This window comes from Mirounga leonina, unplaced genomic scaffold, assembly GCF_011800145.1.
Source record: "Mirounga leonina isolate KUSES-001 unplaced genomic scaffold, KU_Mleo_1.0 Mir_454, whole genome shotgun sequence".
In the NCBI taxonomy this organism is placed as follows: Eukaryota; Metazoa; Chordata; class Mammalia; order Carnivora; family Phocidae; genus Mirounga; species Mirounga leonina.
Window position 1 is genome coordinate 6,424,898 of NW_023270763.1, and position 27,173 is coordinate 6,452,070.

Sequence of the window (27,173 nt, forward strand, 5' to 3'; positions counted from 1 at the left end):
GCACGTGTTGACCGACTGGACTCTAAAGCCCATTGACACAGGCTTCGCGTCCAGGAGTATGTCTGGAGGGACCTTCTCACGGAGGGAAAGCAGATGCAAAAACACAGAGGCGACAAAGGGCCTGACGATCGCGAGGACCGCGAGCCTCTAGGGGACGAGTTAGCCTGGGAAGAGGCGCCCGGTCTCCTGGAACAGGCCCAGGGGACCAGCGACCATAGAGACACACCGACCTCCGGGAGTCCTAGAGAGGAAGCGGAAGGGGCTCTTTCCTCACGCACCTGTCTGACAGCGTCCGCGGCCCACTTCCGGTCCGCTGAGGGCTCGGGCCAGGCCGGCGCTGCTGAGGGACCGCGGTGAGAGGCGGGTTGGGGTGGCTGGGTCGAGGCGGAGGCGGCGGCGGGCCGGGCTTCGGGGCCGCTGCGGGCCGCTGCGGTGGCGGGGGTGGCGGTGGCGGCGGCGGGGCTGAGGTAGCGGGCGGCGCGTCTCCCCAGAGCTGCCTTCCGCGGCACGGAGGCCATGGCGGGGCGGGACGCGGGGGCTCAGGTGGGAGCGGGGTTGGGCCGGCCCGGCCAGGGTTGCCTCAGCGTCGGGGGCGTCCCCGGACTCGAGACCTGGAAGAGCGCGGATCTCTCACAAAATTGAAAGTAGCCATTTTAGAGCAAGACGTGGGACACTCAGGTGAAGAATGGCTTCTCTTTAAGCCTTCTCTTCGTCAAGTGCCGGGGATGAAAGATGAGTGAGGACCTTTCGCGCCTTCAGGGAATCTGGTGGTCGGAGACACATTGGTAAACGTCTGCGCTGTAGCGCCCTCAGGGCAACAGGGGAGTGAATAAATGCAGCAGCTGGGAAGTCGTGGAAGAGAAATCTCAGTTGGTGCAGCGGAGAAAATGAATCGACTGGAAATGTAAAATAGGTCTAAGCAGGGTATATAAGTACACGAACACCCGATAGAATATTGTTTTTTTTCCAAAGATTTTATTTATTTATTTGAGAGAGAGAATGAGATAGAGCATGAGAGGGAGGAGGGTCAGAGGGGGAAGCAGGCTCCCCGCCGAGCAGGGAGCCCGATGCGGGACTCGATCCCGGGACTCCAGGATCATGACCTGAGCCGAAGGCAGTCGCTCAACCAACTGAGCCACCCAGGCGCCCCCACCCAATAGAAAATTATTAAGTAGGAGCTTCGGAAGTACCTCCTGCCAGTTTATTCTCTGTGGCATTAAGATTGATCTTTCCCTCCTCTAAAAACTGAGCCCCTTCCCCACTTTGGACTCCCGGGTCTGTCTCCCCAGCCTACCCTGCACCCCCAACCTGAACCCGGCATGAAATTAAATAGTACTCATCCTCCAGTCTAGTGTAAGCCCCTTCTTTTTTCATGAGTACTTGAACGACACTCACCTTTCTCTCATTTTGGCTCCCCCTGTGGCTTATCTGTGCCATATCCTTTGGGCTGCGGACCTTGGCCACTAATCTCTTCCATCTCCAGTTTCTTCGTTTTGAAAGGGGGGGGGTGTAATACTCCTTATACAGAATGGTTATTAAGTATTAAATGAGCGTATGTGTTCAAAGGCTTTCTAACTGGTAGAGCCTACACAAGTTAAAAATCTGTAAAAAAAAATTTTTTTTTTTAAAGATTTTATTTATTTATTTGAGAGAGAGAGAATGAGAGACAGAGAGCATGAGAGGGAGGAGGGTCAGAGGGAGAAGCAGACTCCCCGCCGAGCAGGGAGCCCGATGCGGGACTCGATCCAGGGACTCCAGGATCATGACCTGAGCCGAAGGCAGTCGCTTAACCAACTGAGCCACCCAGGCGCCCCAAAATTTTTTTTTTATTTGAGAGAAAGAGCAGGGGGCGGAGGGGCAGAGGGAGAAGGAGAGAATCCTGAAGCGGACTCCATACTGAGCGCGGAACACAAAGCAGGGCTGGATCCCAGGACCCTGAGATCATGACCTGAGGGAAATCAAGAGTCTGCCCTTAACCGACCGAGCCATCCAGGCACCCCACAAGTTAAAAATCTTTTGATCAATTATAATGACATATGTGTCACTCTGTTGTTTTCTTTAGGCTGAGCACACGGTCACATCCAGGCCACTGGCAAGTCTCTTGGTTTTACCTCCAAAATATGTCTTGACTCTGTCTGCTTTGCCACCATCCCGAGCCTCTCCTGCTTGGACCACTGTAAGTGCTGCTTCCCTTCTTATCCCCTCTAATCTATAGTCCATTGACACAACACAGGCAAAATGACCTTTGTAAAACAGGTGGCTTCCCGCCAAAGTAAGGTTAAGCCGTAATTTGTAGCGTGTCCCAGTTCCTGGATAATCTGGTTCTGCCTGCTTCTGCCACCTCTTCTCGTGCAGCTCTGTCCCTCACTTAACTCTGCAGAAGCCATACTGCACTTTGGCTTGTTCTCAGATACACAGAGTAATTTCTGGCCTCAATCCTTGTGCCTGGAAAAATCTGAATGACTGGCTCATTCTCATTCTTTGGGTTTCAGCCTCCATGTCATCTTTTCAGAAAATCGTTCTTCAAGTTGTTCATCCTCCATTAATAGAGCACCCTACCTATTTGCTTTCTAGAACTTATCTCCATTTATAATTTTAATTTATTTGCTTATATATTTTTTGTCTGCTGCACTAGTATATAAGTATCAAAGGGTAAGTGCCTTGTTTGTTTTGTTCTGTATTATATTTCCTTTTTTTTTTTTTTTTAAGGATTTTATTTCTTTGTTTGAGAGAGAGCAAGAGAGAGAGAGAGCACAGAGGGAGAGGGAGAAGCAGACTCCCCGCTGAGCAGAGAGCCAGATGTGGGGCTTGATCCCAGGGCTCAAGATCATGACCCAAGCCAAAAGCAGATGCTCAACCGACTGAGCCACCCAGGCACCCAATCTGTGTTATATTTCTAGTTTCTGCAGGTCTGGCATATATATTTATTGAAGGTGTATTATACCTTTGGAAGAGTAGGCCCATGTGACTGATCTAATTATAATCTATTTTATATTCTCTGATTTTAGTGTTACCTTCCTAATGAGATCCTACAGTGTTTGTGGGTATAAAGTAAACCCTATACATTTTTTTGCACATACTAGCTTATTAACATATATTTACTGAATTGAATTGACGTGATTTTCAGGATATATGTTCAGTCTTTTGAAAGTAATTGTCATGTTCTCTAGCAGAATATCCATTGATGTAGACACAGAACTGGGATGGACTGGCTTTTCCTTTGTCTCATTTTTGCTGCCATTTTTGTTTGTCGGTCTTCCCAACAGACCTTCAGTCTTCTGGGAGGGGTGTGAAGATGCTTAAGGAGCGTCCAAGGATGGCAGAAGACCCTCAGCAGCAGATGGGTGTTCCTGTGGTAAAGCTAGAGAAAGAGTTGCCATGGGGCAGGGGAAGGGAGGACCCTAGTCCGGAGACTTTTCGTCTGAGGTTTCGGCAGTTCCGCTACCAGGAGGCAGCTGGTCCTCAGGAAGCCCTCAGGGAACTCCAGGAACTCTGTCGCCAGTGGCTGAGGCCTGAGCTGCACACCAAGGAGCAGATCATGGAGTTGCTGGTGCTGGAGCAGTTCCTGACCATCCTGCCACGGGAGTTCTATGCCTGGATTCGGGAGCATGGCCTGGAGAGTGGCAAGGCTCTTGTGGCCATGGTGGAGGACTTCACAGAGAGAACATTGGAGGCCAAGGCGGTGGGTGAGAAGGGGGTATCTGGGTCTTGTTTCATTGGTGTGGGAAGGGGAGATTTAAAGAACTGAAAAGTTTGAGGAAGCAGTGGGAGTAGATGAGGTATACAGTCTCCTTCATCTGCTCCCAGACTCCCTGAGGTACTGTTTGGAGGGCAGTGGAGTTTTCAGGAAGAAAAGTCATTCTCAGGGAAGCTGCAGGGCCTGTAGAAGGGCTGTTAGCTTCCTTTTTGGTCATCAGGACAGAGGCCTGGCCATATTTCCCTTGTGAGCCTCAGGCCTAAAGAAGGCAGTTGTGACCAGTTTTAAGGTCCCTCATAGACTCATTCCTCTTTGGGTAGAGATGCATGTGGGAATACAGAGAATTCCACTTGGGTGAATATTCTTACTAAGAAGCATGGTCTGCACAGTGCTCAGGTGGCTCACATTAGGGATTCTGTGGTGGTGTTCTGGTGATACCAGGCAGTTGCATCTCAGATGCTTCCTTGGGACTTTGGCAACGTGTCTGTGACTCTTTGGTACAGTCACCTGATTGTTGGCTGAGAAGGAAGAGAGCAGGACTTAACATAACTGTTTTGCTTGCAAATAACCATCTTTCTTCACTTCATTCTTCCTTTTCCTACTGTAGTTACCCCTGACTTCCTCCATAATCCTAAGAATTGTTTTATTTACTCCCAACCCAGGAGCTTTAAAGTAGACCAAAAAGGGCCTGTTTTTGTGACTGTGTCTCAATGTGAGTTGTCCTGATTTTTCTTGCTATTTTTAGAGCCAAGTTTTTCTCACTAGCTAGTTCACTACGGAATCAAGGTTTGTATTTTTTACTTTTAGCATTTATACTTGGGGGATTTTTTTCCTAGTAGGGAGTGTTTTGGGCTAAAGTTCTCAACCAAACAATATTTAGCCTCTCTGTGATACTATTCATGGTGGAATTCGGTCAGGCCAAAGGGACCCTTACAAAATGGCATAGACACATAACAGTTGCATAGAGCCTGATAAAGAGAGGTTAGTTAGCCTCTTTTTCACCTTCCCACTGACATCCTGGGGAAGAACCTAGCCAGCTTTTTCTTACCCTCCTTTGCAGCTGGAATAGTTGTTTTCTTGGTTCTCTTTTTAGGTTTTAATTCAAATCCCTCACCCAGGCCTCATTCTAATAGGTGTTGGGGACTGTCCTTAGGTTCCATGCCACGTGCAGGGAGAACAACAGGAGACAGCACTTGGAAGAGGCCCTTGGGAACCAGGTGTCCACCTGGGGCCAGTGGAGATCAAGCCCGAGTGGGGGATGCCCCATGGGGAAGGAGTTCAAGGCCTAGACCAAGGCACTGAGGAGCAACTCAGTCAGGATCCTGGAGCTGGGACCCAAGCCTTCCAGGAGCAGGGTAAGATGCAAACAGTAAAGAAGTAAGGACACAGAAAACTGTGCTTTGTGACTCTGTCTTTTACAAGCCCAGCAATTGATAAATTAAGTGACCTGTGGGCTGTAATTACGAGTTTTCCTGGTTACTTCCTTGACTTCAGTAGGAAACAGATGAAGTGAAATTGTTTTCTGTATCTTGACTCTCTGATTTCTGTAGGGGATACCTGGGATTATGCTCTCTTACCATTTCTTTTCTTCTCTTTTCCCTCACATCCCTTTCTAGAAACCTCCTGGAATATGCAGGTGACATGTAGAGATATTTTTTAAGTGGGCAGACAAACCATATCCCTAAAAGTAATATGTGACTTCATTGTGTTACTGAATCTCAAAGGGGGTTATTTCCAGAGTGTGACCAGGGAGCATGGCTGGTCTTCAAGGGGCAGGGCATATTGGGTTGGGATTGTCTTCTTGGTTGAGAACAGGGTAGGCTGTACCCAAACCCCATCTGTATGGAGTCTCCTTAAGGTTCTTAGGGTTCTATTTGTCAGGCAGTGGACACCTTTGAACAAGCTAACTGCAAGACAGTGCTAATCTTTCTCATGCTTTTTTTCCTTTGCTTAGCTCTGCCAGTTCTTCAGGCTGGTCCTGGCCTCCCTCCAGTGAACACCAGGGACCAAGAGATGGCAGCTGGATTCCTTACAGCTGGATCCCAGGTGAGCTGTACCTCTGCCCTTCTGGGGACCATGACATTGTTTTGAATGAGTTCACTTTCCCTAAGGTTTCTCTGCACAACTAAGTGCCATCCACAGGTTGAATTATTCCACCTTTCTTGTTCTGATGGATATGACAGCTTTGTTTTCTCCACTTTATCATCCTCAGTTAACTTGAGTTGAGCCTTATGCCTGGACCCTTAGGGTCAATAAGGCTCAATACAGTCATTTTTATTGCTCTGTGACTTTTTTTTTTTTTTGCGTGACTCAGGATTACTCTTTTAATTGTGAGGAAGAAGAAGACCTTATTGATAGAAACCCCCTAGGCTTGATCTAGGCTGTGGCAGTTGGTCAGTAACCCTTTGCAGACAGCCTTTATGGATACTTCTGCTGCTACTCTTCCTCTGAACCCTCCTTCTCCCACGTCAGCAAGAATGTAGCTGACTCAGGGTTCGGGACTCCCTGGAGCACTGAGCAGAGTGTTTCCACTGGCCCCTATCCTGGCTACACCAGGAGTTTTGGCCTTGTTTGCACTTCTTTGCCTGCCACAGATGGGGGTAAAGAGCACAGATGGGGCACTCTTGCCATGTCCACTGGGTGCTGTTACCAGGGAGGTGGGGGATTTCCAGCATGGCACCTTTCTGAAGGGGACAGTGGTTTTAAAGTGAAGAGTTCTTGTAGAAGGAAAGCTGTCATTTGGCAGGAAAAAAAAAAAAGAATCAAGGCTGGTCTAGCTAAAACTTTGGGCAAGGTTTATGCCTGTGTCATTTCCTATTCCTGTTTTTCCAGGATAGAGATAAAGGATGACAACATGTTTTAATTTTGCCAGACCCTCCCCTTCTCCTGTAATAGTTCTTCATGGTGTTGAATGATACTGAATTTATTTTAACACAACATTGTTCTTAAGACAAGGCCTGCCCGGGGGCGCCTGGGTGGCTCAGTCGTTAAGTGTCTGCCTTCGGCTCAGGTCATGATCCCAGGGTCCTAGGTTCAAGCCCCACGTTGGGCTCCCTGCTCCGCGGGAAGCCTGCTTCTTCCTCTCCCACTCCCCCTGCTTGTGTTCCCTCTCTTGCTGTGTCTCTCTCTGTCAAAGAAATAAAAAAATCTTAAAAAAAAAAAAAGACAAGGCCTGCCCAAATATTTACTTACCTCTGAGGGAAAATCAGTTTTTTTTTTTTTTAATTTTTTATTTAAAGATTTTTATTTATTTATTTGACAGAGAGAGAGACAGCGAGAACAGGAACACAAGCAGGGGGAGTGGGAGGGGAGAAGCAGGCTTCCTGCCGAGCAGGGAGCCCGATGTGGGACTCGATCCCAGGACCCTGGGATCATGACCTGAGCCGAAGGCAGATGCTTAACGACTGAGCCACCCAGGTGCCCGGAAAATCAGTTTTAGATGAGTGGATCTGCTCTGAGGCTTGAATGGAGGCACTTGAAAAATGGGAATTGGGTTCTGTGGTTGTGAGGGTATAAGCTCGGTGGCTGCAGCAAAGTCTCGGAAATACAGTGGCTCAGATGAATCCATTACTCCCCTGTCATTAATTGTCGAGAGGTAGGACTTTCTGCCCCCAAGACCACTAATGACTCAGTTCCTTCTGTTTTCTTGCTCCATGCTTCCCTAGAGTGTTGTCCCCTGTTGTCTTCTGCTTTTAGACTCTTCCTACGTTAGGATTATTTTTCTATCTAAAGCAATTTCCTATTGTTTCAGGGATTGGGGCCATTTAAAGATATGGCCCTGGCCTTCCCCGAGGAGGAGTGGAGGCATGTGACCCCAGCCCAGATAGACTGCTTTGGGGAATACGTGGAACCCCGGGACTGTGGGGTCTCAGCTCCAGGTAAGACTGTTTTCATCCCAAAGGTAAGAAACTGAGGAATTTTGAAATTTTGGAATTTTGAAAACAGAAATAGGAAATGACATAGGCATAAACCTTGCCCAAAGTTTTAGCTAGACCAGGTCAGGGTTCTTGCCCTTGCTCCAGATTTCAGAACCTGGTACTACTGACAAAAGAAGATGAGTAAATGGGTCCAAGGAAAGAGCGTGGATCCAGGTTTAAGGAGCTGGCCATGTGCTTTCCTTTCAGGAGAGGAGTGGACAAGGGGGCAAGAAAACACCAGGCTGTGATGAGACAGGTCGGTCATTAGGATTCCTGGAGCACCTACTCTGTCTGTGATTGAAGAGTACCCAGGCTCGAGAGCAAAAGAGCGGCAAAAAATGATCCTCTGATCTTGTTCATTCAGTAGGGATTTATTGAGTGCCCTCTGGGTGCTGGCCCCACCTTAGCAGTTTTGTGTTGGGGCAGAACTAATGGCAGGGAACGTTCGGAGCACGAGGTGTGTGTACAGAGGATGGCAGGAGGATGGACAGAAGGATGTTAGAAACCGGAGAGGTCCATGTGCTCCCATGTCACAGAGCGAGCAGAGCCTGGGCTGGGCCTGTCTCAGATGGTGGCCAGGTTTTACCTGGGGTTGGAGCTGGAAGGGCGAGACCACGATGCAAATGAAAAGCCCACAGGAGGAGGAGCAGCAAGAGAGGAGGGAAGAGCGAGCCCAGGGAAGTACAAGGAGAGGCCCTGGTGGGAAAGCCGGGGAGGAGGGGGCTAGGGACTGCCAGAGTGGAGAGGAATCTCTGCGGGTTGGAGGGAGGGAGGAAAAGAAACGTGCTTGGGAATGGCCCTCTCCTTTGTTCCCTCTGCTTCTTTTCCTTTCATAACTTTCTAAGTTATATACTGACTGCTCATCTACTGACCCCACCCCATCTGGCCGATTTTCATCTTGAAACATGTTGAGGGATGAGTGAGAGTATCACTATACTGCCTTTAGCACATGAGAATCCATCCTGGCTCCATCACTTACTGATTGTGACCTTGTACACCACAGGTGACCTTTTTAGGGCTCTGGTTTCTCAGTTGCAAAATGGGAAATATCATGGCATTGTGAGGATTGATGTTTGGCGAATATAATAGTGTTAGATATTTTTATTAGCTCTACAAATATTATTTCTTTATGAGTCAGTCAACATTCATTTATTTATCACCCCAAAATATTTATTTGGCACTTGCTATGTGACCAACATTCTGCCGGTGACTATGAAGTCTTAAAGGTCCTTGCCTCTACGATCTTAGCAGCTTGGATGAAGAGCCCAAGTGTATGTAATAATGGTAGTTATGGAGTAGTGTAAGGGACACTAGAGGAGGGACTTAGGAGAACTGGGTCTAGGCAGGGTTGTCACGCCAGGGCAGTGATGTGAGTGGCCAAAGGCTGCCAACATATGTTACAAAGAGATGTAAGACTTGTGTAATGGCAGAGGACGTGGAAACCCTCAGACATAACTGTGCAGCGCAGGAGCTCCTGCAGTGTGCCCCAGATGGTGGTATTAGCATTTCAGCACCTTGGTTCCCCTCAGGGACAAAATTCTGCCACCAACGCTGCTGTGTGCTGGAAGATTCTGCCCTCCTATTGCTAGAGGGTTTTTACATGCCCTTGGCCATTCTGACTGTTAGAGAGTCTGGCTGTATGTTTGTCCTCTTCCCATTGTTTGAAAAAACCTAAGCACTTCCCTAAGTGTTTATGCTGTCTTGGTGGGCGAGGTCCGTTTCCCACGCATACTGTCTAATGGCTGTCTCAACCTTCAGATCATCCTGGGGTTTAGTCCCATGAATGTGTGGCTCCGGCATTGACAGCTGTGTAGGATTGGGCCTGAGAAACCAGAATTCCATGATATGTAATACCTAGCACATACTCATATCTCCTCAGGGTCTAGGTAAGGCTTGTGCTTTACATTTAGTTTCAGTTTTACTATTCATAACACCTCAAAACTGGAAACTACCCAAATGAACATCAGCCAAGTTAACAAATAGGTTCCAATATATCCTTACAGTGTAATACCATACACTAACAAAAAAACATAGTGTAATTATAGCTATGTTCCACAATGTGGGTGAATCTTAAAAGCATAATAATGAGCAGAAGCAGCCACAAACAATGTGTGAATCCAATGCATAAAGTTCAAGACCAGGCAAAAGCACTTTATGGTGATAAAAGTCTGGATAGCATGTTTGCCTAGGGGGGCAGGATATAGTCACTGGAGGGCATGGGAGAGGGCTTTCTGGATGCTGGTAATGTTTCTTGAGCTGGATGCTGTTTACATGGTTGTGTTCATTATGAAAATTCTTTGAACTCTATAGTTAATGTTTTGTGCAGTTTTACTTTCCTGGGAAATTTACAAAAGAATCCGTCAGAGGTGAGAGTCCTTCATCTTTGTTTAGGTCAGGAGGCATGTGATGTTTTTCTTTTTTCATTTTAACAGCGTCACCTGAAAGGACCCTTTCCATCCTCAAGTGCTGCTTGTTGTCTGTCTCTCTTTCTTTTTTTTAAAATTTTATTTTTAAGTAATCTATATACCCAATCTGGGGTGCGAATTTACAATCTGAGATTAAGAGTCGCATGCTCCGCGGACTGAGCGAGCGAGGTGCCTCTTGTTTCTCTTTTTTTCTGTCTTGGCTGTTTTGCTCCCTAGAGCCTTCCCTTTTTTTCGCCTTCCTCCTGTTCTTCTGTGAATAATTGTGTTAATTTAGAGAGAATGAAAGAGGGATCAGAGGAAGGACATCTAGACAGCTTGAGGCATTTCAGTAGCATTCACGGGCATTTCAGTCTGGTAGAAGTCAGTGACAGAGTGGGTTTGTTCATTCATCCAGCAGCCAGTAAGCCTATGCCAGGCTCCCAGGAGACCCAGATTGATAAAACCTGGTTAGGCGGAGGGAGCAGCGTGAGCAGGGACCACTTGCTGAGCAAGTGTAGGGAGGATATGGAGAACTCCAAGTAGTTCACCATCCCTGGAATAGGTTTGTAATCTCTAGGGAAGGCAGAACACCTTGATGAATGTAAAATAGCATTTTCAACAAGATTGTGTGTAAATAAGTGCAGGATAAGCAAAGTGCTAATTCAGTATATATTCGCTGAAGAGAGCAAGCAGGGTTGGTTTCTTCAAGGAAATCATTGAGTTAGATTTAGAAGGAAATGAAAGTCCGAGTTAGTAGAACGTTAAGTGAGTGGTGGTTAAAACTTGGCAGACTATTCTGTAAAAAGGTACAGAGATTGTCTTAGCTCGGGTTGCTATAATAGAATATTATAGACTGTGTGGATTAAACAACAGACATTTATTTCTCAGAGTTCTGGAAGTTCAAGATGAAGGTTCATGTAGATTCAGTGTCTAGAGAACGCCCTCTTCCTTGCTTGCACCTGGCTGCCACCTCACTGTGTCTTCACATGGCAGACAATGGAGGGATCCATCTTGTGTCTCTGCCTCTTCACAAGGGCAGTAATCCTATCATGAGGAATCATGCTCACATGACCTGTGTGTGCAAAGCGCTCTGGTTTCTCTTCCTTTTCTTATAAGGACACTAATCCCATTTGGGGGGCTCCACCCTTATGACTGTACCTTATTACTTCTCATACACCCCATCTCCTGATAGCATCACATTAGGGCATAGGGCTTCAACCTATGAATTTGGGGGGGTTGGGGACACAAACATTCAGTCAATAACAGAGATGGAGAGAAGTAGAGCAAAGTCTGGTTTTAGAGTCAGTGAAAGGAAACTGTATTGAGGTTGTCAGTCAAAGGGAAAAAGAAGGAATTGTTAGGGGGATACCTTAGGAGCCAGATTCTAACGTATAAATTTACTTTCATCGTTGCTGTAGAATCAGTCTGTATCTCCTTTGTCCTGTAGGCATTGGGAGCAAGGAAAAGGAGTCTAAAACCCATCAGGCAGACCTCAAGGGGGCGCTTGCTCGGGTGACGTCAGAGAGGTTTGGGGAAGCCACACTTCAGAGCCCTGAGCTTGGAAGAAGCTGTGAGCAGGAGCCCAGTAGTTCTGTGGGAAACATGCCAGGGCCGTCGCCTCCTCAGCATGGCGTCATACCCCTGCCGGATGACCTCAAGACCCACAGCTCCTTCTGGAAGCCCTTTCAGTGCCCCGAGTGCGGAAAAGGCTTCAGTCGGAGCTCAAATCTTGTCAGACACCAGAGAACTCATGAAGAAGAGAAATCCTATGGGTGCGTTGAGTGTGGGAAGGGGTTCACCTTGAGAGAGTACCTCATGAAGCACCAGAGAACACACCTGGGAAAGAGACCCTATGTGTGCAGTGAGTGCTGGAAAACCTTCAGCCAGAGGCACCACCTTGAGGTCCACCAGAGGAGTCACACGGGGGAGAAGCCCTTCAAGTGTGGTGACTGCTGGAAAAGCTTCACTCGGAGGCAGCATCTGCAGGTGCATCGGAGAACTCACACGGGGGAAAAGCCCTACACCTGTGAGTGCGGCAAGAGCTTCAGCAGGAATGCAAACCTGGCTGTGCACCGGCGAGCCCACACGGGCGAGAAGCCGTATGGGTGCCAGGTGTGTGGGAAGCGGTTCAGTAAAGGGGAGCGGCTGGTCCGACACCAGAGGATCCATACTGGGGAAAAGCCCTACCACTGTCCTGCCTGCGGGAGGAGCTTCAACCAGAGGTCCATCCTCAATCGGCACCAGAAAACTCAGCATCGCCAGGAGACCCTGGTGCAGTAAGGGTGCCATGCTGAAAGGCACCTTTTTTGTAAATGGAAGGTCCTGGAAGGTGCAGGACCTTTCAGGACCACAAATGGAGGGAGACCTCATTGGAGGATGTATTCGTCTTTACTCACTGAAGGGCTTTGAAGTGGGGGCTGAAGAGTGATGGGTGCAGAAAGGCACTTTGACCCATTTTCTTTCCATTTGTTGAAAACAGAACCAGGGAAAGGCCTGATTTATTTTGAGTTTCCAGAGAGCACAGCTCCTCATGTCTTTTATCCAAGTGATGTGAACAGTTTCTCACCGTCTTTTGGGGAAAGGCTATCCTGAATTTCAGAGCCTCCTTTGGTGGAGCGTTCATATCCGCCTCTTGAGCAAGTCTGGTAGTTAAAGCAAAATTTTCTCCCGTGTTGGAAGCTTAAACCTCATTTTTATGAGGGCTGTATCTACCTGCAAGATCATTAGTTCAGACTTTGCCTTCCTTCTTTTCCATTTAACAAATATTTATTGAACAGCTACTCTGTGCCTGGTGCTGGGAACACAGTGGTGAACAAGACACATGAGATCTGAGCCTCCCGGAGCTTGTGATTTAGCAATGGAAACACACAGAACCATTAATAACTCCAGGCGTTCTATGTTATGTTTGTGCTAAGTGCTGTGTGAGAGGATAGTCTTCTGGTGCTCACTCGTTCTGCCCTGCTGCTCAGGTGCCTGGATCTTTCCCTCCCCAGTTGGGATCTCTCAGGCAGCTTTGTTGATTTTACTTTATTTGTAACCCCCTTTGTCTCTGTAACATTGTACCCTCATCTGTAAAATTTCCCCATTATTCCTTGTACTGTAACAACTGTTCACCCATCCATTAGGAAATTAATATTTTGTTATTGATCACTGAATAAACATGAAAGTATTTTAAAAAACATTCAGTTCTATATAAAGATCTGATTAAATGAATCCAAAAGATGAACTGGTATTAATACCTTATATTTGATGGCATTTTACAGTATATAAGATGCCTTTTTTTCTATTCTTTATTCATTCCACACATATTTGTTGAGGCCCAACAGGAACTCAGCTAGGTGTTCACCATACATCAGTGAATAAAATAGGGGGAAAAGATCCTTGACCTTGTAGAGCTTACATTTTAGTGAATATATTTGATCTTCAGAACCACCTAAGGTGGAACCCGTGGATACTCCCATAAACATTGGATCTGGGATCTGCACCTTTGTTCTTGGTCCTGTCAGTGTCTTGCCTTGAAATGCATTCGCCACCTACCCCTTGTTACTAAATAGTCTCTGTTGATACATCTAGAGCCTTGTTATCTGAGAGGATCTTGGTCGCCAACTATGGATGATGAGGTAGTAGTGATCTGTTTTGCATGAGTGCCAATTCAGGAAAAATAAAGATGTTTGTAGGCATTTAAAAATACATAATAATGAGAAGGTATAGTATTTGTAACTGTTCATGCTTTCTTATTTTGCCATCACTAAAGAGTTTCCTTTCTGCTTAAAATTCTGTGTAATGAATGTGGACCACACAGCAGTATTGTTGTAGTGCTGTGCCTTCGAATGCTGGCTGCTGAGTGAGAGAGTCTGAGTACTATAATTACAAGATGTGATTTGTCTTGTGGTGCCTTTTGTTTTTATTTTTATTGATGTATTTTTAAAAAAGTTTATTTGTGAGAGAAAGAGCACACGCACGGGAGCACGAGCAAGGGGGAAGGTCAGAGGGAGAGGGAGAAGCAGAAACAGACTTCCTGCTGAGCAGGGGGAGCCCGGTGGTGGCTGATCCCAGAATCCCGGGATCATGACCTGAGCCGAAGGTAGATGCCTGACTGAGCCATCCAGGTGTCCTTTATGGTGCCTTTTAATATTAGATTCTTTTCCTGAGTATTTTTCTCCCCATTTTTTCATTGTAAATAAGATAAATGATGACTTCAACACAGAGAGTTTCATTACTCAGTCTACTTTGAAACACATTATTTTATTACATGTTTCTTAGATAGCCATGGTAGATAGCCATGATGTTTCATTTTAATTTAGCAGGTGACTTCCTGGCCTCTCAGCTGTCCCTATGAGCCTGCAGTAGCCAGGGCATAAGTGTATCTGAGATGTCATGCACTGTCTGAGACACTAGGCTGCTACTACTTAGCAATGTTGAGGTCCAGATGTAAAATCAGCTCTTCTTTCCCACTTCCCAGACAAGCTTGGCTAAGCTTACAGCCACCTTGCAGCCAAACCCAGGGGAAGGCTTTCCCTAAGTCTCTGGCTTGTGGTCTGTAGGACCTGGGGCTGATGTGGCTTGAGTTTGGCCTTCTCTAGGAGGTCCATATTCCAAAACTAGTCAAGGAGTCTGGGCCTGCTACAGGCTGGGAGTAGCTCATCAATGGTCTTTTTGTTTACCTGAATTAAATTTATAGATTCTCTTTGATCATATCCTTAGCCAAATAGGACTTCGGGTTTTCAGCCAGTTGGAATCTCTTCAGAGAAGCTTTGGTAGGAGCTAGGCCTTGTTGGCTTTTTCTTTTAGGTTCCCCTATCTGCTTTGAGACCAAAATTTATGGATGATGCCTCGAAAAAGCCTCAAAAGAAAAAATATTTCCATGGAGTTTTAGTAATATTTTTGTTACTTATTCAAATGTTAAGTATTTTGTTTTCTATGTTTTTCTATTTAGAAATTTTTTTTAATCGAAAATTTCAAACATATATGATGAATCCCCCTGTATTATTTGGCTTTACCCGTCATAAACTCATAGCCAATCTTGTTTTTTTTCTACCCCGTCTTCCCTGTCTTCCATCCCTACTGAAGTATTTTGAAACAACTCCCAAATGTTGTCTATAAATATTTAAGTGTGTACCTCTGAAAGGTAAGAACTCTTTGAAAAAGAAAACCCACAATACTATTATCATACCAATAAAAATGAATAATTCCTTAATTTGTAATTAATGTTTTCTTAAAAACCACATACTTTTTATTTATTTATTTATTTATTTAATTTAAATATTTTATTTGACAGAGAGAGACACAGTGAGAGGGAACACAAGCAGGGCGAGTGGAGAGGGAGAAGCAGGCTCCCCACCGAGGAGGGAGCCCGACGCGGGGCTCGATCCCAGGACCCTGGGATCATAACCTGGGATCATAAGGCAGACGCTTAACGACTGAGCCACCCAGGTGCCCCAACCACGTATTTTTTTAAAAGCTTATTTGAGTTGTGGTCCAAATAAGATCCATAAGTTGCAATTCGTTGCTTTGTCTTCTAAGTCTTATAATCTATAGTTCCTATTTTTTCTCTTGAAATTCATTCATTGAAACAACTGCATTATTTATCCTGTAGAATTTCTTGTCTTTGAATTTTGCTGTTTGCATACCTATGATATTATTTAATATAGTTCTCTGCCCTCTGTATTAACTAAAAACTTACAAGTCTAGAGGTGTAACAAGATTCACTTCTCATATTTTGGCAAGAACACATTAGAGATGGTGGCATGTCTGGTTGTTTATATATGATGTTAGGAGCCTAGATCTATTTATTTCATTAATTCTATAAATGATTCTTCGTTTATTAACTGGGATTCTTGTATCAGAAATTTCCCCTCATTAACTAATAGATTACTTTTAGATACAGTTCATACAGAAAAGAAAATGCTTGGTTCTTCCTTTTGCCTGTTTTCACAGTAATGATCTGGTTGCTTTGCTTCCTGTAACTGATCAATTATTTTTTCAATCAAAGTGCATTCATGAATTTAAACCAGTCTGCTGCAGTTCTTATTGATGCTCAGATCATTTCACCTTTGGTCAGTACCTTTTCAACTTGGCTCCTGATTCCTTTTGACATAACCGTAAATTATCTTTGGTAGCTTCTTTGCTTTCTGGTATGACAAGATGTTGCAAGCTCATCTCATACATTTCCTGCTCCTTTGACAGTGAAGGGAAGTGCTATTAATTATGCCAGGACAGTATTGTAAAGTGGGACTCCAGGACAAACGGGGATATTTGGTCACTTTGTTTATAGCCTTCATCGTGTGTGATTTGGTGTCTGCAGTTTCTTCACCCAACTATAATGTGCACTTTCAGGGCTGGCTGCATGTGATAATGAAGAGTGCCAAGGGGGTATGACCTTTGTAAGAGAAACCCCTCCTTATCCTTTGGGTGGTGATAAAACCAGATAACTTTCTGCCCAAGGTCTGTCCTGGGGAGTTATTACTTTAACATTTGCTTTTCAAAAGGTATGGCATGAATCTTACTTGCAGCCTGATTAACTGTACTTCAATACTCACGAGGTTTTTCCAGCCTTTATTTCGAAGGGTTCCTGCTGCTGGATTGAGGCACTGATGGAAGGAATGGGAAATAAGTGTTGGGGAAAAACCCCCGCAGGTAAAACGGTGTGGGACTTGCGCATGAATAGACCAATGGGATAACAGAAAACGTTGAGAATAGCCCCGGCTCTGTACAGAAATCTAGTGTGTATTAAAGATGGAATCTCAAATCTCTGGGCAGAGATTTATTTATTTATTATTTACTTATTTTATTTTTAAAAAAGATGATTGATTGATTGATTGATTGATGTTCGTCACCGTACAGTACATCATTAGTTTTTTTTTTTTAAAGATTTTATTTATTTATTTGATACAGAGAGAGAGGTAGTGAGAGAGAGAGAGATCACAAGCAGGGGGAGCTGCAGGCAGAGGGAGAGGGAGAAGCAGGCTCCCCGCAGAGCAAGGAGCTCGATGCGGGGCTTGATCCCAGGACTCTGGAATCATGACCTGAACTGAAGGCAGTGGCTTAACCAGCTGAGCCACCCAGGCACCCCCATCATTAGTTTTTGATGTGTTCCATGATTCATTGTGTATAACACCCAGTGCTCCATGCAGTATGTGCCCTCCTTAATACCCATCGCTGGGCTCACCCCTCCCCTCACACCCCTCCCCTCAGTTTGTTTCCCAGAGTCCATAGTCTCTCATGGTTCATCTCCCCCTCTGATTTTTCCCCCTTCATTTTCCCCTTCCTTCTCCTAATGTCCTCCATGCTATTCCTTATGTTCCACAAATAAGTGAAACCATATGATAAGTGACTTTCTTTCTCTTGACCTATTTCACTTAGCATAATCTCCTCCAGTCCCATCCATGTTGATGTAAAAGTTGTGTATTCATCCTTTCTGATGGCTGAGTAATATTCCATTGTATATATGGACCACATCTTTATCCATTCGTCTGTTGAAGGACATCTTGGCTCTTTCCACAGTTTGGCTATTGTGGACATTGCTGCTATGAACATTGGGGTGCATGTGCCCCTTCTTTTCACTACATCTGTATCTTTGGGGTAAATACCCAATAGTGCAATTGCTTGGTCATAGGGTAGCTCTATTTTTAACTTTTGAGGAACTCCACACTGTTTTCCGAAGTGTCTATACCAACTTGCATTCCCACCAATAGTGTAAGAGGGTTCCCCTTTCTCCACAACCTCTCCAACACTTGTTGTTTCTTGCCTTGTCAATTTTTGCTGTTCTAACTGGTGTAAGGTGGTATCTCAGTGTGGTTTTGATTTGAATTTCCCTGATGGCTAATGATTTTATTTATTTGAGAGAGAGAGAGAAGGAGCAGGGGGAGGGGCAGAGGGAGAGGGAGAAGTCTCCCTGCTGAGCAGGGAGCCCCAAAGCTGGTGCTCCATCCCAGGACCATGAGATTATGACCCGAGCCGATGACAGATGCTGAATGGACTGAGCCTCCCTTTTTAAAGAAGTCTCATTGGGATAATTGGACAATGATTTGGAGAAAGATAAAAATGACCTATTTCTCACATCACATTCAAGAATAAACTCCAGGGGCACCTGGGTGGCTCAGTTGTTAAGCATCTGCCTTCAGCTCAGGTCATGATCCCAAGGTCCTGAGATCGAGCCCCACATCAGGCTCCCTGCTCCATAGGAAACCTGCTTCTCCCTCTCCCACTTCCTCTGCTTGTGTTCCCTCTCTCGCTGTGTCTCTCTCTGTCAAATAAATAAAATCTTAAAAAAAAAAAAAAAACTCCAAATGAATCAGGAATCCAAATGTGAAAAATGAAAGAATCCAAGTACCAGAAGACATCGTGGATGTGAATTCCTCTAAAACGCGGGTTCAGGGAAAGATTTTAAATCTAGGACTGAGGATCCAGAGGCATAAAAAAAAGATTGATGCATTCCTACATAAAAATTTTAAGAACTTCTGGGGCGCCTGGGTGGCTCAGATGGTTAAGCATCTGCCTTCGGCTCAGGTCATGGTCCCAGGGTCCTGGGATCAAGTCCCGCATCGGACTCCCTGCTCAGCGGGAAACCTGCTTCTCCCTCTGCCTCTCTCTCTCTGTCTCTCATGAATAAATAAATAAAAATCTTAAAAAAAAAATTTTAAGAACTTCTGAATGGCAAAAACAATAAACAAAGACAAATGACAGGTTGGGAGAAAGAAATTGCAACATAACACAAAATTCTAATATTTCTAATACCTGGAGAACTTTTTTAAAAAAGAAAAAAAAAAAAAAACCCAAATGAAACAATCCCATTGAAAAACTGACAAACTTGACTTCATAAAAAAGATATGAAAATGGCTAGTAAGCATATTCAAAGATGTTGACCTTCACTTAAATTCCAATAAAACTATACTGAGAGATTTTTTTCCCATCCGATTGGCCAAAATTCCAAAGCTTGACAGTATGTGCTGTCAATGAGTTTGTGGGGAAACTGGAATTCCTATGTGTTGCTGATGGCATGCAAAACAGTGCAACCTCATGCGGAGGAGAATTTAGCAGTATCTTACAAAATTATGGGTGGGTTTAAAGAGGGATCTCTAATAATATGAAAATACATAGGCAGAACATTATTCATTACAGCCTTCTTACTAACCGCAGAAGTGTTGGAAGCTGCATAAATATCCAGAATAGGCAATTGAAAAAACTATGGCACGTCCACACAATGTAGTGTGCAGCTTTAAAAAACATTATTGGTTCAGTTTTCACAATTGGAATATGGATCTAGATTAGATAAAATTATTGTATTGATGTTAAAAGTACTAGCATGGATAACTATGTTGTGATGTAAGAGAATATCTCTATTCTTAGGAAATACACACTGAAGTATTTAAGGATAAAGGACTGTCGTGTGTACATACACAAATATATACATATGTGGACTGTCGTGTGTACATACACAAATATATACATACACACATATATATATATACAGAGGGGAGGTGGAAGCAGGGCAGAGGAGGAGGGAAGAAAAGAAAGTAAAAATGTTAATGATAAATGAACCTGGGTAAAGGATATATGGGTATTTTGCACTATTGTTTTTGCAACTTTTCCTGTAAGCTTTAAATTATTTTATTATAAGAATTTAAAATTAAAAAAAAAAACCCGATGGGATTTACTAGTTCTGAATGTGGGAAGAAAAGGGAAGCAAGTCCTTGTCCAGTGATAATGGCCCTGAGGTGGGAGCAGGAGGGTGACACAGCGTATAGCTAATGAGATGCGCTGAATTGATCGTACCTCATCTTGCACAAGAGCTGCAGATTCATTCCCATGCTTTTTTCACTATGCGTGTGGTTGACCAAGGCTCCTTCCTGCAGTGACTGAAGGAAGACCTTTCGTGTGGCAGCTTCCTTTATGGAAAGTCCTGTTTTCAGTGTCTTCATCCCTGGGCTTGGTTTTGTGTAGGCGTATACCTTCTGCTCCAAATGAGGGATCATTTTCCCCAAATCTGCTGGTTTTAGCCCATTGCTTCAGGGAGCATCTTTGTAATTAATGCATGTTCTGGTTAATACAAATGTACAGGTATCCCGGTGGCATTTAGTCTCACAGTGTTTTGGAATTATTTCACAATTTGTATCTTCCTTGGTGCTTATGACAGACCTCTATAGCAGGGCAAAATTGATGGTCAAATAAATGAAATCTGGAGGGTTAACTGGGTTAACTGGTTTGAGCAGCAATGAATTAAAAGGGAAAAATTAGTCTAATTTTAGAATTGTTGAATATGAAATAACAGAAGGGCTGTTAGATGTTGGGGACTGGTCTTCAGAAAGCCTAGTTTTTTTGTGTTTTTTTGTTTTGTTTTTTAGATTTAGCTGATATGCTGGGAATTAGGTACCCAAAAGACATTCGCTTGACACCTCTAGTGTGTGATAGAGTTTATGTACCACCCAGTGACTATAGGTATACATCTGAAACCTCCCCTCACCCCAGGCCCTAGCAAACCTCAGAGGACCTCAGCTCCAGCCCACATCCAGTGTCTTCATGCACTATTAAATCAGCAGGAGCTGCTACCCCTAGAGACCCAAAGCATTCCAGTGTCCTTACTGTTCCCTAGTTTCTCTGCCCTCCCTGACTCCAAAAATGACCCAAATGCCTCTCTGGTAAATCCCACCTGGCGCTTATCATACCTCTACATTGAAGTACTTTATACTTCAGTAGGCTCAGGGGAGCAGTAGGAGAGGTAACTAGATCATGTGGGGTTGGACTCTAGAAGATCATTTGCTCATGGAATAATGGCATCTGACTCAAAAGATCCAATGTATCAGATCTAGAAGCGAGCGATGCAGCTCCACTGTCTTAGGACCTTTCCCTTGCTTTCCGTGATCCTGCAGAGAAAATTGTTGCCTCTGGGTGGTAGTCAGCACTCAGTAAAACCAGCTCTGTCAGCTTGCTGAGCCATGAGCCGTATTCACACCTTTGCTGGTAGTGGAGTTGGCAAGTCCCTGACATACTTAATACTTAAGGTGAAAACTATCTTTAGGATATTCCAGATTGAGATTTTGTCCTTCATGCTATTAAATTACTTAAACAAGGAGGCCATTAAACAGGTAGTACTAATGCCTTGGCAGCCTACATAAACAACCCCAAACCTAAGTCTGTCAATGCCTCAAAGTTAAGGAATTGAAACATAAGGGCAAACAACCACAAATATCCATTGGCTTTCCCCATAAGGCAACTTTAAGCTATAGCCAATGAAATACTTTCTTTGCTTTGCTTCCTATGTTTATAAGTGTCTGGCCACTACCTACTGTGGGTGGAGGGCTGCTAGCCACTTCTGGTTTGGTACTGTCTGATGGGAATTGATTTTTGCTCAAACTCTTTAACATTTTTAATTTGCCTCAGTTTGTCTTTTAATAATGCTTTTCAACAGAGATTCTCACAGTATTATTTAACACAGTATCACTTAACATCAAAATCACCTGGGGAACTTGTTTAAAATGTATTTGTGGATGTCCACAGGGAATCTTCATTTTACGCAGCCCCTCAGATGATAATCACATAAATCTCAGGAATGATAGCTCCATTGTGGGAAACATGCGGCTTCACCAGAACACCCATTCAAACATTGGAACAGATCCTGAAGTTTACCCCCACCAGCCCAAAGCAGGTATGGCCCTAAGAAGGAACAGCAAGGCATGACTTTCCACAGCAAAGTGTTATTTTACTCCTTTCAGGTTGTAGCCATAACATGTGAATCTCTTCAACAACACAGGATGCTTACATCCTGATCTCTCCCAAGAAAAATACTTTGATTTTGATTTTTTTTTTTTATTTGTCAGAAATCCATTCACTCTGTCTCAGGGCTCACTGTAATGCCCAGCTTAATAAATGTGCTTAAGAAAGATTTCTTCAGTGAATCCGTGGTGGCCGTCCCTCCCCAGTTTTCTTGGTTGCCATTGCTTTACTCCACTTTAATGTCCCCATAATGGGTGAGGAGGGTGAAGCACTTTCTTTTGGGTGTCCCAAGGGTGCAGCTCAATGGAAAAATGCTTGAATTCTGATGTAGATGAGGTTGTGCTTATCCCTGACTAGGTGCTGGGCTGGATGTGGACAGCATAGCAAAGTAGGTGTGATGTAGCTGGGAGAGTCTGAGTGTCACAGAGGGTTTGTTAGGAACTCTTCAATGGAACCATATCTGTAAGTTCTGAGATCTGTAACTGTGAAAGATCTTTAACAGTATCCTTTTATGTAAACTGGTAGATCTTTGTTCTACATAACTATAGAAGAGGACTTGGAGGGTATCAAGGGCATTGATGGGGAGACCACTGAAATGATATAGGAGAATTTGGGAAAGAGCACAGCTTTTGCAACTGGGAATCAGTCCCAGTCCAGAAGTCGAGTTCAACAGTAGACTGGATTCTAGATAGTTCAGATCTCTATTCAAGAAAAAACCCCTTTCCTTTTGCCTTCTTTTGAATGAGGTGTTGTTTCCTCTTATTTTACCTTGGATTCTTAGTAAAATATCTTAAGATGTCATTCTTTTGTGCCTGACTAAAGTAAAGGGATGTCTTGATTTGTTGAAGGAAAAAGAAGGTAAGGGGGAGGAAGATAAGGGAGGGGAAGAGTGAGTGCAAGGCCATTTGTAGATTTGGCTATCACTTTGTTGGGAGAAGCCATCACAAAGGGCATGTATGCTTTATTATGCCGGAGTCCAGCTCCAGCCAGGGTGGGTCTCTCGTAGGAAAGGACGGCATCGGCCAATGAGGAGACACAGACACAGGATCAGGTTGCAAGTGTCTCCTCCTGACAGCCTCGGAGGAACTCTATTTATATGTTAGGATATTTTTGTTTTTCCAAATCTTAGATCATTTTCTGGATTACAGCCATAGCCTTCTTTCATTTTTCCTTTGTAATGATTAACATGACCTTTATTGATTTCTGCTTATTGGCTTTCGCTAAAACTAAAAAACAGTACGCAAAAAGAAAGGTGCTAGACAGAGTGTGACCGTCTTATTTTGTTTTATAGAAACTAATTCTTCGTGGAATTAGTTTCATTATGATTGCTTAGATAGGCGTAACTAAGATGAGTAGTCACTTTATCATGAAACCCCAGAAATATTCCCACAATTATAAAGATTGCCATAAACAAAATGAAAGAGAATAGCAGGAGCCAGCTGTGGAGTCTCCTGTTTTCAGGATCGTCCCCCATACTTGGACCTTGTCAAACAGCATGAATAGCTTGGCTTGCGCCATTATTACGCAAAGATAGCAAAAATAATAATTCTTATCCTTCTCCCCCCACTGGATCTTTTCTCAGTATTTAATTTAATTTTAATTCCAGTGAGTTAGCGTACAGTGTTATATGAGTTTCAGTTGTATAATCTAGTGATTCAGTGATTCCATACAAAAATATAGAACGCTTCACGAATGTGCATGTCATCCTTGCACAGGGGCCATGCTAATCTCTGTATTGCTCCAGTTTTAGTATAAGTGCTGTCAAAGTGAGCACTCTTCTCAGTTTTAGTATCTATTTCCTTTCCACACTTTTATCCAAACTGTTCCATTGTCCCACCCAACTTAATGTTTATATGGAGTTGACTCTAAGTGCCAACTAAGGGGAGATCCATTCCTAGACCACCACTTGTATAGATCATATCATTGTCAGAATAACTCCGTTCATACAGAACATACTGACACCTTATCTCAACATTGGATCTTTACTCAATATGTATTATGTTCTTGCGTTTCATTTTCCTTTCCTAATTTACTAAGTGTAGCAGCAAGAAAGAAAAAAGAATTAGATTAACCCCAACTAGAGACAGATAGCAAAGACATGCAACTTTTCACTGAAGATGTTTAACAGAGATTTCAATTTTTTTTTTAAAGATTTTATTTATTTATTTGACAGAGAGCCAGAGCCAGAGAGCACAAGTGGAGGGAATGGCAGAGGAGAGGGAGAAGCAGGCTCTGCACTGAGCAATGTGCCCGACGTGGGGCTCGATCCCAGATTCCTGGGATCATGACCTGAGCCGAAGGCAGATGCTGAACCATCTGAGCCACCCAGGCACCCCTCAATTTTTTTTATCTCTTAGTTTGGATGTGGAGAAATTGGAAAACTTGTACACTTTTGGTGGGAATGTAAAATGCAAAAAGTAAAAAAAAAAAAAAGCAAAAAGTGCTTTGCAAGACAGTTTGGTGGCTCTTCAAAAAATGAGAACTAGAGTTACCATTATGACACAGCAATTCCACTTCTGGGTATAGACCCTAAAGAATTGAAAGCTGAGACTCAAAGAGATATTTGTACACCCATGTTCATAGCAGTGTTATTCACAATAGTCAAAAGGTGGAGGCAACCCAGGTGTCCATCAATGGATCAGTTGATAAAATGTGGTTTATTCATACAATGGGTTATTCAGCCTTAAAAAGGGAGGGAATTCTGACATGCTACAACACAGATGAAACCTGAAGACATTGTGCTAAGTGAAATAAAAGGACAAGTGCTATATGATCCCACTCACATGAGGTACCTAGAGTAGTCAGATTCATAGAGACAGAAAGTAGAAGGGTGGTTGCCAAGTGCCGGGAACAGAAGGAATGGGGAGTTAGTGTTAGATGGGGGCAAAATTTCAGTTTTGGAAAAGGAAGAGTTCTATGGGTGGATGGTGGTGTGGCTGCACAACAGTGTGAATGTGTTTAATGCTACTGGCCTTATCAAGTTAGAGAATCATTTGTGATATTGGTGAGATCTATTTCGGTGGCATAGCCGGGGGGTGGACGGGGTGGGGAGGGCAAAGCCAGATCCCAGGGGGCTTTGAATTCCGCTGTGAGTTCTCACAGATACAGCTACCCACTTGAAGATCAAATAGGCATCTCAAACTCCTTGTTTTCTCTCCACCATCCAAACATCTTTTTTTGTTCTCATCTTAGTGGATAGATCTTACATCCCCTCAGTTGCTCAGGCCAAAAAGCCTAGAGCCCGCTTTCTCATACCCCGAATCCAAACCATCAGTAAATTCTGTCGGTTCTATTTCAAACCACACACAGTCTAGCAGCTTCTTACTACCTCCAGCACTTTCAGGTCTGAGCCACCATCTTCTCTCTTGGATGACTTTAGCAGGGAGCTGCTTCTTTTCTTTCCATTCTATAGTCTCTTCATCATAAAAGAACTTTAGGGCACCTGGGTGGCTCAGTTGGTTAAGCGACTGCCTTCGGCTCAGGTCATGATCCTGGAGTCCCAGGATCGAGTCCCGCATCGGGCTCCCTGCTCGGCGGGGAGTCTGCTTCTCCCTCTGACCCTCCTCCCTCTCATGCTCTCTGTCTCTCATTCTCTCTCTCTCAAATAAATAAATAAAATCTTAAAAAAAAAAAAGAACTTTAGAAAATATAAATAAGATTATTTCACTTCTCTGTTCAGAACTTTCCAAAGGCTTCTCTTCTCGGAGTAAAAGTCAAAGACCTTACTTAGCTAACAGTTCTTTCTGGAGCATGTTGGCCAACATGCCAAGAATGCTCCCTAATCTTAGGGGCTGTGCTCTTGTTCCCTGTGCCTGGAACCCATTTCCTCAAGACCTTTTACGACTTTATCTCTCTCTTCACGTGAATTTCTGTCTTGAGAGATCTTCCCTAAGTACTTGTGATATTTTAAAAACATGTCTGCGAATTCTTTGACATTCTTCCCATCAAGAGTTACAGTCTAATTCCTTTCCCCTTGAATATTGTCTGGCCATAGTGACTCACTTTTAACAAATAAAATATGAAGGCAGTGATGCTGTTACTCCTCAGGCTGGGTCATGAAAAACAGTGCTTGGGATGCTTGCCCTTGGGACCGAGCCATCATGCTGTGAGGAAGCCCGCGTCACAGACAGGCCACACATAGATACTCCCCCAACAATAGCCCTAACTGTGGTCCTCGCTGACAGCCAACATCAACCCTTCGATACGTGAGTGGGGAATCCTTCAGGATAACTCCAGCCCAAGCCTGTTTGTCTGCAACCACATGACAGACCCCGAAGGAGCGTTGCCTAGCTCAACACAGCCACTCCCAGAAAGATGAGAGAGAAAATAAATGATTGCTGTTATTTTAAGCCACTAAGTTTGGGTGGTTTGTTTCTCCGCAATGGACGCTTGAAGCACCGCCCTGCCACAATTACTCTCCTTATCAATTGCTAGTCCCCGACCTTGATAAGTTTTTCTTTATGGCACTTAGAGCTTTCTGACATATTTTATGTATACCTGTTCTCTTTCTCTCTCTCTCTTTTTTTTTCTGTTCTCCTCCATTGCCCTGGAACACCAGCTGCATGAAAGTAGGACCTTTGTTTTGTTTGCTGATATATCCCCAGTGCCTAGAATGTAGTACCTGGTACAGAATTGTCACTTGAGCTCAAATTGTATGTGTTAAGTGGATGTAGCTGTGGCCCTTTGGTGTGGAAAAGGCATACAGTGTGAATGAGAAGGTGTTGGCGTGAAAAGATTTTATGTGACTTGGAAAATGCCATATAGGTGATATTTATTATTCTCATTCTTCTTTTTTTTTTTAAGATTTTATTTATTTATTTGAGAGAGAGAGAGAAACAGCATGAGAGGGGAGAGGATCAGAGGGAAAAGCAGGCTCCCCTCTGAGCCGGGAGCCCGATGTGGGACTCGATCCCAGGACTCCACGACCATGACCTGAGCCGAAGGCAGTCGCTTAACCATCTGAGCCGCCCAGGCACCCTATTCTCATTATTCTTGAAGATACTTCCACTTTATTACTAGTGGTACTTAATAATGCTATTTTAAAAATGTAGATAATGGAACTATTTTTCTTCCTTTCTTCTTGAATATTTTTAAAAATTAAAATTAATGTTCTGGTACGTTCATGGGATTGGGTTTATGCTGCCAAGTCTGTGAGGGTGGTTGACGTCAACATTTCTTCACATCATTTTTACAGGTTTGTGGTGAGATTTTGTTGGTATTGTTGTGGTTTTATGGTCAGAGTCCCAGGAAAGCCTATCCTGCCCTGCCAATTATCCCAGCTCCTGAGGGCTCCTAAGGAAACAATATGCTCAAAGAACAATAGCAAACTTTGAGCCAGAGTGCCACTTTGTTAGTATCTGAGTTACACCCAGTAACCTCCATCGTGGACTCACTGGTCAAAGGTTAGCTGGAAAATGGTCTAGGCCTACCCCCTCCCACTCT

General features: G+C 44.1%; 1 protein-coding gene and 1 non-coding gene across 3 annotated transcripts; one reads left to right on the forward strand and one right to left on the reverse strand.

Moving 5' to 3' along the window:
* Positions 1-290: 290 nt before the first annotated feature.
* Positions 291-13,967, forward strand: ZSCAN25 (zinc finger and SCAN domain containing 25). Of its 2 annotated transcripts, none has more exons than XM_034988442.1 (7): positions 291-353; positions 2,063-2,176; positions 3,267-3,682; positions 4,851-5,052; positions 5,652-5,743; positions 7,449-7,575; positions 11,467-13,967. In XM_034988442.1, exons 3-7 carry the CDS (start codon positions 3,296-3,298, stop codon positions 12,297-12,299), a joined length of 1,641 nt encoding a protein of 546 aa, XP_034844333.1. In that variant the 5' UTR covers positions 291-353; positions 2,063-2,176; positions 3,267-3,295; the 3' UTR covers positions 12,300-13,967. The 2 variants fall into 2 exon arrangements, with proteins under 2 accessions (XP_034844333.1, XP_034844334.1); XM_034988443.1 differs by lacking the exon at positions 291-353 and adding an exon at positions 476-785.
* A 9,434-nt stretch (positions 13,968-23,401) lies between these two features.
* On the reverse strand, positions 23,402-23,505 carry LOC117999690. The gene has a single exon (XR_004676304.1). It is a non-coding gene; the product is annotated as a U6 spliceosomal RNA (small nuclear RNA).
* Between the last annotated feature and the right edge of the window lie 3,668 nt (positions 23,506-27,173).